We start from the raw sequence: 13,226 nt of genomic DNA, 5'->3' as shown, positions 1-13,226 counted from the left end.
AAAGTATGATAGAACGAATTTAAAAAAGAATAATTTTTTCACTTTCTTGAAGGTAAGTGTTATTACTCAGGAAATTTTAGCAAAAAAAATCAAATTTTTAAATCTCATGAAAAGTTCGTATAATACAGAAAATGAGCCGCTGAATTCAATGGAACAAATTGCATTGCTCTACGACTTTTAGTTTTTGAGTTATGAATTTTTTTGTTGGATAAAATTTTCCTCTATAACAAATGGCTACCCTAAATTTAAGCAAAAAATTTTAAATTTTTAATTCTTGTAAAAAATTGATATAATATGTAAAATGAGCCGTAGAATTCAATCGAACAAACCGCAATGCTCTACGACTTTTAGTTTTTTTATTATGAATTTTTTTAGTGAAAAACTTTGATCGCCTCTGTAGCCGGAACCATTGCCCGTAGCGGCTCCGGGTTTAATCGAAAAAATAGAGAAAATTAAGCGCTATCAGATGGTTTTTTGTTCGTTGCTCTAAGTCTTACAGTTTCCCAGAAAAACGCAAAAAAAGGTTTCCATTTTCACTTTTTTTCAATTTTCAACCGCCAATTACGGCGAAACTATTAGAGTTATCGAGAAACGGAAAAATCGAGGACAACCGGAATAAAAAACTCTACAAAATGGCATAGGACTCAAGGCGATATCTCGCAAAAAATTTTTCAATATTCAATCGCCGATTACGGCCAAACTAAGAGAGCTAGGAGAAAACTCTTTTTTCCATCGTAAAGAGCACATCAAAATCTATAAGATAAAATAAGTTTTATTCGATTCTGAGACACTTTTAAAATTGACCATGTTGTAGAGGGGGGGTGTTAACTTTTTTTAATTTTTTTTATCTTCCCAATTACGACTAAACTATTCGAAAAAGTGAAACTGTTTTGATCTATGCCCATGCAAAATGATCCGGGGAATCGATTGGCATCAAAAAAATTGCCAAATTCCCAATAGTTTTTTAGTTATGAATTTTTTTAAATTTTATCAATTTTAGCATTAATCTGCAATTTGCTCGAAAACTATTAGTCGGAAAATAAAGACCTTTTTTGAAAAAGATAGATAATGAAAAGAGCTTTCCATAGATAATACACTTTATGGGGTTATCTCCAATAGTTCCGGAGTTATTGCTCGACAAATGTTCCGGATACCCGGAATCGACCAAATTCGCGACAAAAATTGGAAAAATCAAACATAAAAAAATTGAACATATGGACTTTTTTTTGGACTTTTAACAACTCTAGAGGGTTGTAAAGGCATATATAAGTACGAAAAACTATGATGGAACGAGTTTTAAAAAAATTAATTTTTTCACTTTCTTGAAAGTAAGTGTCAGGAAATTTTATCAATTTGCACTGTCCCATGTCCCATGATTTTCAAAACGCTGCAAATATGGTTACAGATACAAAAAAATTAGAGAAAAATATTGTAGAGAATTAAACTTCCTACGAAAAAGTTTGTAAGACCATATTTCTAGCTTCAACCATTTAGGCCCCAAAGTCATTCAAAGACGCTTACGCGACAATTTGCTTTATTTTTCCGGTGGTCAAGTATTGGAAAGTTAATTTATTCCAATACCGTTGAAGATAAAAATACGGTTTTTGGACCATTTTATAGAAAATTTAATTCTCTACAACATTCGCAGCGTTCGCAAAAATATAGGGTCGACCGCAAATTGATAATTTTTGCGCATATTTATCAAAATGCTGGGAATACGGTTCAAGATGCAAAAAAATCGTAAAGAACAAAGTTGTAGAGAATTAAATTTGCTATAAAAAAGTCTGCGACACCATATTTCTATCTTCTACAGTTTAGGTACAAATTAACTTTTTGTTGCTTGACTTCCGGTAAAATGAAACGAATCCATCGCTTCAGCGTCTTTTAACGTTTTTGGGACCCAAACCGTTGATTACAGAGATATGGTCTCGCAGACTTTTTTAAAGAAAATTTAATTCGCTACAAAGTTCTTCCTAACATTTTTCTTATATCTTGGACCGTTTTCTCAGCATTTTGAGAAATACGAAACGGGGCCCAAAATTTACATTTTTAATAATTTTAACTATTGTTTAAATATGCAACCAGTCGTCCAGACTATCACTTCCGCATTGAATATTACATTCAATTGATAAAGGCAGCCTAAAAATTTCACCTTGAAACACTTTTATGGACTAGCGTAGATGGAATAAAGTGGGATTTGTATCAGTGTTTTAATCGGTTAGTTGAAGTCAAGCAAGATTTAATTACACTTGTGGTTTTCTTGTGCGATAAACATTCGCGGAAAGGTATGGCAAATGCAGATTCTGTTGAAGAGTTGCTTAAAAAAACGCCAAAAGAGCCAGATTTTGTAATAGACGGCATACACTTTGGCCGAGGTGGTTCCTACTACGACGAAAACACCTCCACGCATTTGAGACACAAAACGACCGAAGTGAAATGTTGGCGAATCGTTGGAGAAAAGTTGGAAGCGATTGAATCAAAAAATGAATTTTTTTCTTCCGAGACTTATATAGTACGGTGGAAATCAAACACGGAATATTTACGGTTTGAGGAAGTTTTGAGTACAAGGGATAATGAGATTTATTTCTATTGGAAAGGAGAAGACGCTCCTAAAGGACATTCACCGTTGCCTGAATGTATAGAGAAGGACAATCCGCCGGTTGAACGAATTGTCCAATGGGCTGAACCACCGGCTTTCCTTCAGCTATTTTCGGGAAAGTTTGTTGTTCACATTGGAAAACACAGTTTGTTAAGTAAGGCCCCTCACTTGTACATCCTCAGAGGCGAGCTCGAGGAGGAACTACATTTATATGAACTGCCGCTAAAGCGAGGAAATCTTCGGAGTAGAACCTCATTTGTGGTTTTTAACCCCGACGAAAAATCATCCATTATTTGGCACGGAAAAAACTCAAACGCGCATTGTAAAGAATCGATCCGAAAAGCGACCGAAAAAATATTTGGCCCCAAATATACCGAAATTACCGAAGGATCTGAAAATGACAAACTCATTTATTTAGTAGAAAATGAAGATTGTTTTAATGCCCCGCTCAAACTTATCGACTATACGCCAAGATTGTTTTATTTCAATAAAATCACGGGGAGTTTTTTAACCACTGAAATAGACTGTAGTCACAACAGTTCGCACATAACTCCGTTTCCGTTTCTTCAGTCACACCTGTATACTCCGGAGCAACCAGGTGATCAATTAATTAGAGAAAATGAGTGAAGAAAAATACTTTTAGCAATTTTTCTCTTGGACGACAACGACGAAATTTGGATCTGGTACGGGTGGGATCAGGACGAGGATGACGGCTTTAAAACTGAGTGCTTTATCATGGCCATTAATTATGCCAAACAGAAGAGCAAAAATATCAAGCGCTTGGTCAAGCTTCAGAAAGTGATTGCCGGTTTTGAGCCGGATTCATTTACGCATTTATTTCCCGTTTGGCAAAAAAGACAAGACATCGCACAACTACAAGAAAAGGTTGGTATTGAAGATAGTGCTTTTTCGTTTTGTTGTAAGGTGAGTGTGATTGTTTAAAATAGTGAATCAGGTTTTTAATTGTTTTAGGCTGGTGTGTTGCTAAGTGCAAATCCTTTGATTGAAGTCATCTCGCCAGAGGAGGCTCCAGACACATAACCCAAAACAGTTTGTTATATATTGCATAAAAATGGTGATAAGGGTTTAATTATAGTCGTATTTATGCGATTTGAGATTTTTCTAATATAACTTTTTTATACCGCTTATATGAATAAGCAATAATATCTTCCCGAACTTCCTAATGTTTTTATTTTCTCAATTACGACTAAACTATTCGAAAAAGTGGAACTGTTTTAATCCATACCAATGCAAAATGATCCGGGGAATCGATTGGCATCGGAAAAATTGCCAAATTCCCAATAGTTTTTTAGTTATAAATTTTTTTAAATTTTACCAATTTTTGCATTTATCTGCAATTTGCTCAAAAACTATTAGTCGGAGAACAATAATTTTTTTTGAAAAAAATAGATAATTCAAAGAGCTTTCCAACGATAATAAACTTCATAGGGTTATCTCTGATAGTTCCGGAGCTATTGCTCAACAAATGTTCCGGGTACCCAAAATCGACAAAAATTGCGACGAAAATTGAAAAAATCAAACATCAAAAAATCGAACACATGGACTTTTTTTGGACTTTTAACAACTCCAGAGAGTTGTAAAGGCATATATAAATACGAAAAAGTATGATAGAACGGATTTTAAAAAAATTTAATTTTTTCATATTCTTGATGGTAAGTTTTATTACTCAGGAAATTTTAGCAAAAAAAATCAAATTTTTAAATCTCATGAAAAGTTCGTATAATACAGAAAATGAGCCGCTGAATCCAATGGAACAAACCGCGTTGCTCTACGACTTTTAGTTTTCGAGTTATGATTTTTTTTATTGAATAAAATTTTCCACTATGACAAATGGCTACCCTAAATTTAGGCAAAAATTTTTAAATTTTTAATTCCTGTGAAAAATTGATATAATATGTAAAATAAGCCGTAGAATTCAATGGAACAAACCGCAGTGCTCTACGACTTTTAGTTTTTTTTTTATGAATTTTTTTAGTGAAAAATTTGATCGCCTCTGTAGCCGAAACCGTTGCCCGGAGCGGCTCCGGGTTTAGTCGAAAAAATAGATAAAATTAAGCGCTATCAGATAGTTTTTTGTTCGTTGCTCTAAGTCCTACAGTTTCCGAGAAAAACGCAAAAAAAGGTTTCCATTTTCACTTTTTTTCAATTTTCAACCGCCAATTACGGCGAAACTATTAGAGTTATCGAAAAACGGAAAAATAGAGGACAACCGGAATAAAAAACTCTACAAAATGGCATAGGACTTAAGGCGATATCTCGCAAAAAATTTTTCAATTTTCAATCGCCGATTACGGCCAAACTAAAAGAGCTAGGAGAAAATTCTTTTTTCCATCGTAAAGAGCACATCAAAATCTATAAGATAGGATAAGTTTTTTTCGATTCTGAGACACTTTTAAATTTGACCATTTTGAAGGGGGGGGTGTTAACTTTTTTTTAATTTTTTTTATTTTCCTAATTACGACTAAACTATTCAAAAAAGTGGAACTGTTTTGATCCATGCCTATGCAAAATGATCCGGAGAATCGATTGGCATCGGAAAAATTGCCAAATTCCCAATAGTTTTTTAGTTATGAATTTTTTAAAATTTTACCAATTTTTGCATTTATCTGCAATTTGCTCAAAAACTATTAGTCGGATAACAATAATTTTTTTTGAAAAAAATAGATAATTCAAAGAGCTTTCCAACGATAATAAACTTCATAGGGTTATCTCTGATAGTTCTGGAGCTATTGCTCAACAAATGTTCCGGGTACCCAAAATCGACAAAAATTGCGACGAAAATTGAAAAAATCAAACATCAAAAAATCGAACATATGGACTTTTTTTGAACTTTTAACAACTCCAGAGAGTTGTAAAGGCATATATAAATACGAAAAAGTATGATAGAACGGATTTTAAAAAAAATTAATTTTTTCATATTCTTGATGGTAAGTTTTATTACTCAGGAAATTTTAGCAAAAAAAACAAATTTTTAAATCTCATGAAAAGTTCGTATAATACAGAAAATGAGCCGCTGAATTCAATGGAACAAACCGCATTGCTCTACGGCTTTTAGTTTTTGAGTTATGAATTTTTTTGTTGGATAAAATTTTTCACTATGACAAATGGCTACCCTAAATTTAGGCAAAAAAAATCAAATTTTTAAATCTCATGAAAAGTTTGTATAATACAGAAAATGAGCCGCTGAATTCAATGGAACAAACCGCATTGCTCTACGGCTTTTAGTTTTTGAGTTATGAATTTTTTTATTGAATAAAATTTTCCACTATGACAAATGGCTACCCTAAATTTAGGCAAAAAATTTTAAATTTTTAATTCCTGTGAAAAATTGATATAATATGTAAAATGAGCCGTAGAATTCAATGGAACAAACCCCAGTGCTCTACGACTTTTAGTTTTTTTTTTATGAATTTTTTTAGTTAAAAACTTTGATCGCCTCTGTAGCCGGAACCGTTGCCCGGAGCGGCTCCGGGTTTAGTCGAAAAAATAGATAAAATTAAGCGCTATCAGATAGTTTTTTGTTCGTTGCTCTAAGTCTTACAGTTTCCGAGAAAAACGCAAAAAAAGGTTTCCATTTTCACTTTTTTTCAATTTTCAACCGCCAATTACGGCGAAACTATTAGAGTTATCGAAAAACGGAAAAATGGAAGACAACCGGAATAAAAAACTCTACAAAATGGCATAGGACTTAAGGCAATATCTCGCAAAAAAATTTTCAATTTTCAAACGCCGATTACGGCCAAACTAAAAGAGTTAGGAGAAAACGCTTTTTTAGATCGGAAAGAGCACATTAAAATCTATAAGATAGAATCGGTTTTATTTGATTTAAAGACACTTTAAAAATTGACCGATTTTAAGGGGGGGGTGTTAACTTTTTTTTATTTTTTTTTATTTTCCCATTTATGGTTAAACTATTCGAAAAAGTAGAACTATTTTGATCCATACCTATGCAAAATGATCCGGGGAATCGATTGGCATCGAGAAAATTGCCAAATTCCCAATAGTTTTTTAGTTACGAATTTTTTAAAATTTTACCAATTTTTGCATTTTTCTCCAATTTGCTCGAAAACTATTAGTCGGAGAACACTAATTTTTTTTGAAAAAGATAGATAATTTAAAGAGCTTTCCAACGATAATACACTTCATGAGGTTATCTCTGATAGTTCCGGAGCTATTGCTCGACAAAAGTTCCGGGTACCCAAAATTGACAAAAACTGCGACGAAAATTGAAAAAATCAAACATCAAAAAATTGAACATATGGACTTTTTGTGGACTAAAAACAACTTTTGTGGGTTGTTAAGACATAAAGAAGTCCATAAAAATTTGCTGGAGTGAATTTAAAAAAAAATTTTTTTCATCACTTTGAAGGTAAGTGTAGGCACAAATTTATTACTCAGGAAATTTGAGCAAAAAATTTGAAAATTTTAAATCTCGTGGAAAGTTGGTATAATACAGAAAAAAAGCCGCTGAATCCAATGGAACAAACCGCGTTGCTCTACGACTTTTAGTTTTCGAGTTATAAATTTTTTTATTGAATAAAATTTTCCACTATGACAAATGGCTACCCTAAATTTAGGCAAAAAATTTTAAATTTTTAATTCCTGTGAAAAATTGATATAATATGTAAAATGAGCCGTAGAATTCAATGGAACAAACCCCAGTGCTCTACGACTTTTAGTTTTTTTTTATGATTTTTTTTAGTGAAAAACTTTGATCGCCTCTGTAGCCGGAACCGTTGCCCGGAGCGGCTCCGGGTTTAGTCGAAAAAATAGATAAAATTAAGCGCTATCAGATAGTTTTTTGTTCGTTGCTCTAAGTCTTACAGTTTCCGAGAAAAACGCAAAAAAAGGTTTCCATTTTCACTTTTTTTCAATTTTCAACCGCCAATTACGGCGAAACTATTAGAGTTATCGAAAAACGGAAAAATGGAGGACAACCGGAATAAAAAACTCTACAAAATGGCATAGGACTTAAGGCGATATCTCGCAAAAAAATTTTCAATTTTCAAACGCCGATTACGGCCAAACTAAAAGAGTTAGGAGAAAACGCTTTTTTAGATCGGAAAGAGCACATTAAAATCTATAAGATAGAATCGGTTTTATTTGATTTAGAGACACTTTAAAAATTGACCGATTTTAAGGGGGGGGTGTTAACTTTTTTTTAATTTTTTTTATTTTCCCAATTACGACTAAACTATTCGAAAAAGTGGAACTGTTTTGATCCTTACCTATGCAAAATGATCCGGGGAATCGATTGGCATCGAGAAAATTGCCAAATTCCGAATAGTTTTTTAGTTATGAATTTTTTAAAATTTTACCAATTTTTGCATTTTTCTTCAATTTGCTCGAAAACTATTAGTCGCAGAACACTAATTTTTTTTGAAAAAGATAGATAATTTAAAGAGCTTTCCAACGATAATACACTTCATGGGGTTATCTCTGATAGTTCCGGAGCTATTGCTCGACAAAAGTTCCGGGTACCCAAAATCGACCAAAACTGCGACGAAAATTGAAAAAATCAAACATCTAAAAATCGAACATATGGACTTTTTGTGGACTAAAAACAACTTTTGTGGGTTGTTAAGACATAAAGAAATCCATAAAAATTTGCTGGAGTGAATTTAAAAAAAAATTTTTTTTCATCACTTTGAAGGTAAGTGTAGGAACAAAATTATTACTCAGGAAATTTGAGCAAAAAATTTGAAAATTTTAAATCTCGTGAAAAGTTGGTATAATACAGAAAAAAAGCCGCTGAATCCAATGGAACAAACCGCGTTGCTCTACGACTTTTAGTTTTCGAGTTATGATTTTTTTTATTGATTAAAATTTTCCACTATGACAAATGGCTACCCTAAATTTAGGCAAAAATTTTTAAATTTTTAATTCCTGTGAAAAATTGATATAATATGTAAAATGAGCCGTAGAATTCAATGGAGCAAACCGCAATGCTCTACGACTTTTAGTTTTTTTTTTATGAATTTTTTTAGTGAAAAACTTTGATCGCCTCTGTAGCCGGAACCGTTGCCCGGAGCGGCTCCGGGTTTAGTCGAAAAAATAGATAAAATTAAGCGCTATCAGATAGTTTTCTGTTCGTTGCTCTAAGTCTTACAGTTTCTGAGAAAAACGCAAAAAAAGGTTTCCATTTTCACTTTTTTTCAATTTTCAACCGCCAATTACGGCGAAACTATTAGAGTTATCGAAAAACGGAAAAATAGAGGACAACCGGAATAAAAAACTCTACAAAATGGCATAGGACTTAAGGCGATATCTCGCAAAAAATTTTCAATTTTCAAACGCCGATTACGGCCAAACTAAAAGAGTTAGGAGAAAACGCTTTTTTAGATCGGAAAGAGCACATTTAAAATCTATAAGATAGAATCGGTTTTATTTGATTTAGAGACACTTTAAAAATTGACCGATTTTAAGGGGGGGGTGTTAACTTTTTTTTAATTTTTTTTATTTTCCCAATTACGACTAAACTATTCGAAAAAGTGGAACTGTTTCGATCCTTACCTATGCAAAATGATCCGGGGAATCGATTGGCATCGAGAAAATTGCCAAATTCCGAATAGTTTTTTAGTTATGAATTTTTTAAAATTTTACCAATTTTTGCATTTTTCTTCAATTTGCTCGAAAACTATTAGTCGCAGAACACTAATTTTTTTTGAAAAAGATAGATAATTTAAAGAGCTTTCCAACGATAATACACTTCATGGGGTTATCTCTGATAGTTCCGGAGCTATTGCTCGACAAAAGTTCCGGGTACCCAAAATCGACCAAAACTGCGACGAAAATTGAAAAAATCAAACATCTAAAAATCGAACATATGGACTTTTTGTGGACTAAAAACAACTTTTGTGGGTTGTTAAGACATAAAGAAATCCATAAAAATTTGCTGGAGTGAATTTAAAAAAAAATTTTTTTTCATCACTTTGAAGGTAAGTGTAGGAACAAAATTATTACTCAGGAAATTTGAGCAAAAAATTTGAAAATTTTAAATCTCGTGAAAAGTTGGTATAATACAGAAAAAAAGCCGCTGAATCCAATGGAACAAACCGCGTTGCTCTACGACTTTTAGTTTTCGAGTTATGATTTTTTTTATTGAATAAAATTTTCCACTATGACAAATGGCTACCCTAAATTTAGGCAAAAATTTTTAAATTTTTAATTCCTGTGAAAAATTGATATAATATGTAAAATGAGCCGTAGAATTCAATGGAGCAAACCGCAATGCTCTACGACTTTTAGTTTTTTTTTTATGAATTTTTTTAGTGAAAAACTTTGATCGCCTCTGTAGCCGGAACCGTTGCCCGGAGCGGCTCCGGGTTTAGTCGAAAAAATAGATAAAATTAAGCGCTATCAGATAGTTTTTTGTTCGTTGCTCTAAGTCTTACAGTTTCCGAGAAAAACGCAAAAAAAGGTTTCCATTTTCACTTTTTTTCAATTTTCAACCGCCAATTACGGCGAAACTATTAGAGTTATCGAAAAACGGAAAAATGGAGGACAACCGGAATAAAAAACTCTACAAAATGGCATAGGACTTAAGGCGATATCTCGCAAAAAAATTTTCAATTTTCAAACGCCGATTACGGCCAAACTAAAAGAGTTAGGAGAAAACGCTTTTTTAGATCGGAAAGAGCACATTAAAATCTATAAGATAGAATCGGTTTTATTTGATTTAGAGACACTTTAAAAATTGACCGATTTTAAGGGGGGGGTGTTAACTTTTTTTTAATTTTTTTTATTTTCCCAATTACGACTAAACTATTCGAAAAAGTGGAACTGTTTCGATCCTTACCTATGCAAAATGATCCGGGGAATCGATTGGCATCGAGAAAATTGCCAAATTCCGAATAGTTTTTTAGTTATGAATTTTTTAAAATTTTACCAATTTTTGCATTTTTCTTCAATTTGCTCGAAAACTATTAGTCGCAGAACACTAATTTTTTTTGAAAAAGATAGATAATTTAAAGAGCTTTCCAACGATAATACACTTCATGGGGTTATCTCTTATAGTTCCGGAGCTATTGCTCGACAAAAGTTCCGGGTACCCAAAATCGACCAAAACTGCGACGAAAATTGAAAAAATCAAACATCTAAAAATCGAACATATGGACTTTTTGTGGACTAAAAACAACTTTTGTGGGTTGTTAAGACATAATGAAATCCATAAAAATTTGCTGGAGTGAATTTAAAAAAAAATTTTTTTTCATCACTTGAAGGTAATTGTAGGAACAAAATTATTACTCAGGAAATTTGAGCAAAAAATTTGAAAATTTTAAATCTCGTGAAAAGTTGGTATAATACAGAAAAAAAGCCGCTGAATCCAATGGAACAAACCGCGTTGCTCTACGACTTTTAGTTTTCGAGTTATGATTTTTTTTATTGAATAAAATTTTCCACTATGACAAATGGCTACCCTAAATTTAGGCAAAAATTTTTAAATTTTTAATTCCTGTGAAAAATTGATATAATATGTAAAATGAGCCGTAGAATTCAATCGAACAAACCGCAATGCTCTACGACTTTTAGTTTTTTTTTTATGAATTTTTTTAGTGAAAAACTTTGATCGCCTCTGTAGCCGGAACCGTTGCCCGGAGCGGCTCCGGGTTTAGTCGAAAAAATAGATAAAATTAAGCGCTATCAGATAGTTTTCTGTTCGTTGCTCTAAGTCTTACAGTTTCTGAGAAAAACGCAAAAAAAGGTTTCCATTTTCACTTTTTTTCAATTTTCAACCGCCAATTACGGCGAAACTATTAGAGTTATCGAAAAACGGAAAAATGGAGGACAACCGGAATAAAAAACTCTACAAAATGGCATAGGACTTAAGGCGATATCTCGCAAAAAAATTTTCAATTTTCAAACGCCGATTACGGCCAAACTAAAAGAGTTAGGAGAAAACGCTTTTTTAGATCGGAAAGAGCACATTAAAATCTATAAGATAGAATCGGTTTTATTTGATTTAGAGACACTTTAAAAATTGACCGATTTTAAGGGGGGGGTGTTAACTTTTTTTTAATTTTTTTTATTTTCCCAATTACGACTAAACTATTCGAAAAAGTGGAACTGTTTCGATCCTTACCTATGCAAAATGATCCGGGGAATCGATTGGCATCGAGAAAATTGCCAAATTCCGAATAGTTTTTTAGTTATGAATTTTTTAAAATTTTACCAATTTTTGCATTTTTCTTCAATTTGCTCGAAAACTATTAGTCGCAGAACACTAATTTTTTTTGAAAAAGATAGATAATTTAAAGAGCTTTCCAACGATAATACACTTCATGGGGTTATCTCTGATAGTTCCGGAGCTATTGCTCGACAAAAGTTCCGGGTACCCAAAATCGACCAAAACTGCGACGAAAATTGAAAAAATCAAACATCTAAAAATCGAACATATGGACTTTTTGTGGACTAAAAACAACTTTTGTGGGTTGTTAAGACATAAAGAAATCCATAAAAATTTGCTGGAGTGAATTTAAAAAAAAATTTTTTTTCATCACTTTGAAGGTAAGTGTAGGAACAAAATTATTACTCAGGAAATTTGAGCAAAAAATTTGAAAATTTTAAATCTCGTGAAAAGTTGGTATAATACAGAAAAAAAGCCGCTGAATCCAATGGAACAAACCGCGTTGCTCTACGACTTTTAGTTTTCGAGTTATGATTTTTTTTATTGAATAAAATTTTCCACTATGACAAATGGCTACCCTAAATTTAGGCAAAAATTTTTAAATTTTTAATTCCTGTGAAAAATTGATATAATATGTAAAATGAGCCGTAGAATTCAATGGAACAAACCGCAATGCTCTACGACTTTTAGTTTTTTTTTTATGAATTTTTTTAGTGAAAAACTTTGATCGCCTCTGTAGCCGGAACCGTTGCCCGGAGCGGCTCCGGGTTTAGTCGAAAAAATAGATAAAATTAAGCGCTATCAGATAGTTTTTTGTTCGTTGCTCTAAGTCTTACAGTTTCCGAGAAAAACGCAAAAAAAGGTTTCCATTTTCACTTTTTTTCAATTTTCAACCGCCAATTACGGCGAAACTATTAGAGTTATCGAAAAACGGAAAAATGGAGGACAACCGGAATAAAAAACTCTACAAAATGGCATAGGACTCAAGGCGTAATCTCGCAAAAAAAATTTCAATTTTCAAACGCCGATTACGGCCAAACTAAAAGAGCTAGGAGAAAACCCTTTTTTCCATCGTAGCGAGCACATCAAAATCTATAAGATAGGATAAGTTTTATTCGATTCTGAGACACTTTTAAAATTGACCATTTTGAAGGGGGGGGTGTTAACTTTTTTTTAATTTTTTTTATTTTCCCAATTACGACTAAACTATTCGAAAAAGTGGAACTGTTTTGATCCACACCTATGCAAAATGATCCGGGGAATCGATTGGCATCGGAAAAATTGCCAAATTCCCAATAGTTTTTTAGTTATGAATTTTTTAAAATTTTACCAATTTTTGCATTTATCTGCAATTTGCTCAAAAACTATAAGTCGGAGAACAATATTTTTTTTTGAAAAAAATTGATAATTCAAAGAGCTTTCCAACGATAATAAACTCTATGGGGTTATCTCTGATAGTTCCGGAGCTATTGCTCAACA

At 32.6% G+C, this 13,226-nt stretch overlaps 1 protein-coding gene across 4 annotated transcripts; it reads left to right on the top strand.

Annotated features, from left to right (window-relative positions):
• Window positions 1-2,156: 2,156 nt before the first annotated feature.
• Window positions 2,157-3,709, top strand: LOC103313108 (supervillin). 4 transcript variants are annotated; one of them, XM_015984850.2, is made up of 3 exons: window positions 2,157-3,197; window positions 3,243-3,518; window positions 3,572-3,709. In XM_015984850.2, the coding sequence occupies exons 1-3, from the start codon at window positions 2,288-2,290 to the stop codon at window positions 3,604-3,606; spliced, it is 1,221 nt and encodes a 406-aa protein (XP_015840336.1). In that variant the 5' UTR covers window positions 2,157-2,287; the 3' UTR covers window positions 3,607-3,709. The 4 variants fall into 4 exon arrangements, with proteins under 4 accessions (XP_015840336.1, XP_015840335.1, XP_015840337.1 ...); XM_015984849.2 differs by having other exon boundaries at window positions 3,243-3,523; XM_015984851.2 differs by having other exon boundaries at window positions 2,158-3,197; window positions 3,243-3,484; window positions 3,555-3,709.
• Window positions 3,710-13,226: the final 9,517 nt, after the last annotated feature.

Source organism: Tribolium castaneum, chromosome 9 (genome assembly GCF_031307605.1).
Source record: "Tribolium castaneum strain GA2 chromosome 9, icTriCast1.1, whole genome shotgun sequence".
NCBI classification, from domain to species: Eukaryota; Metazoa; Arthropoda; class Insecta; order Coleoptera; family Tenebrionidae; genus Tribolium; species Tribolium castaneum.
This window is presented reverse-complemented; position numbering and strand designations above follow the sequence as displayed.

Coding starts and splice junctions, on each gene's coding strand:
- LOC103313108 (XM_015984849.2), top strand. CDS start 2,288: ATGGCAAATGCAGATTCTGTTGAAGAGTTGCTTAAAAAAACGCCAAAA. Junction 3,198..3,242: donor GTATACTCCGGAGCAACCAG/GTGATCAATTAA, acceptor AAATACTTTTAG/CAATTTTTCTCTTGGACGAC. Junction 3,524..3,571: donor CTTTTTCGTTTTGTTGTAAG/GTGAGTGTGATT, acceptor TAATTGTTTTAG/GCTGGTGTGTTGCTAAGTGC.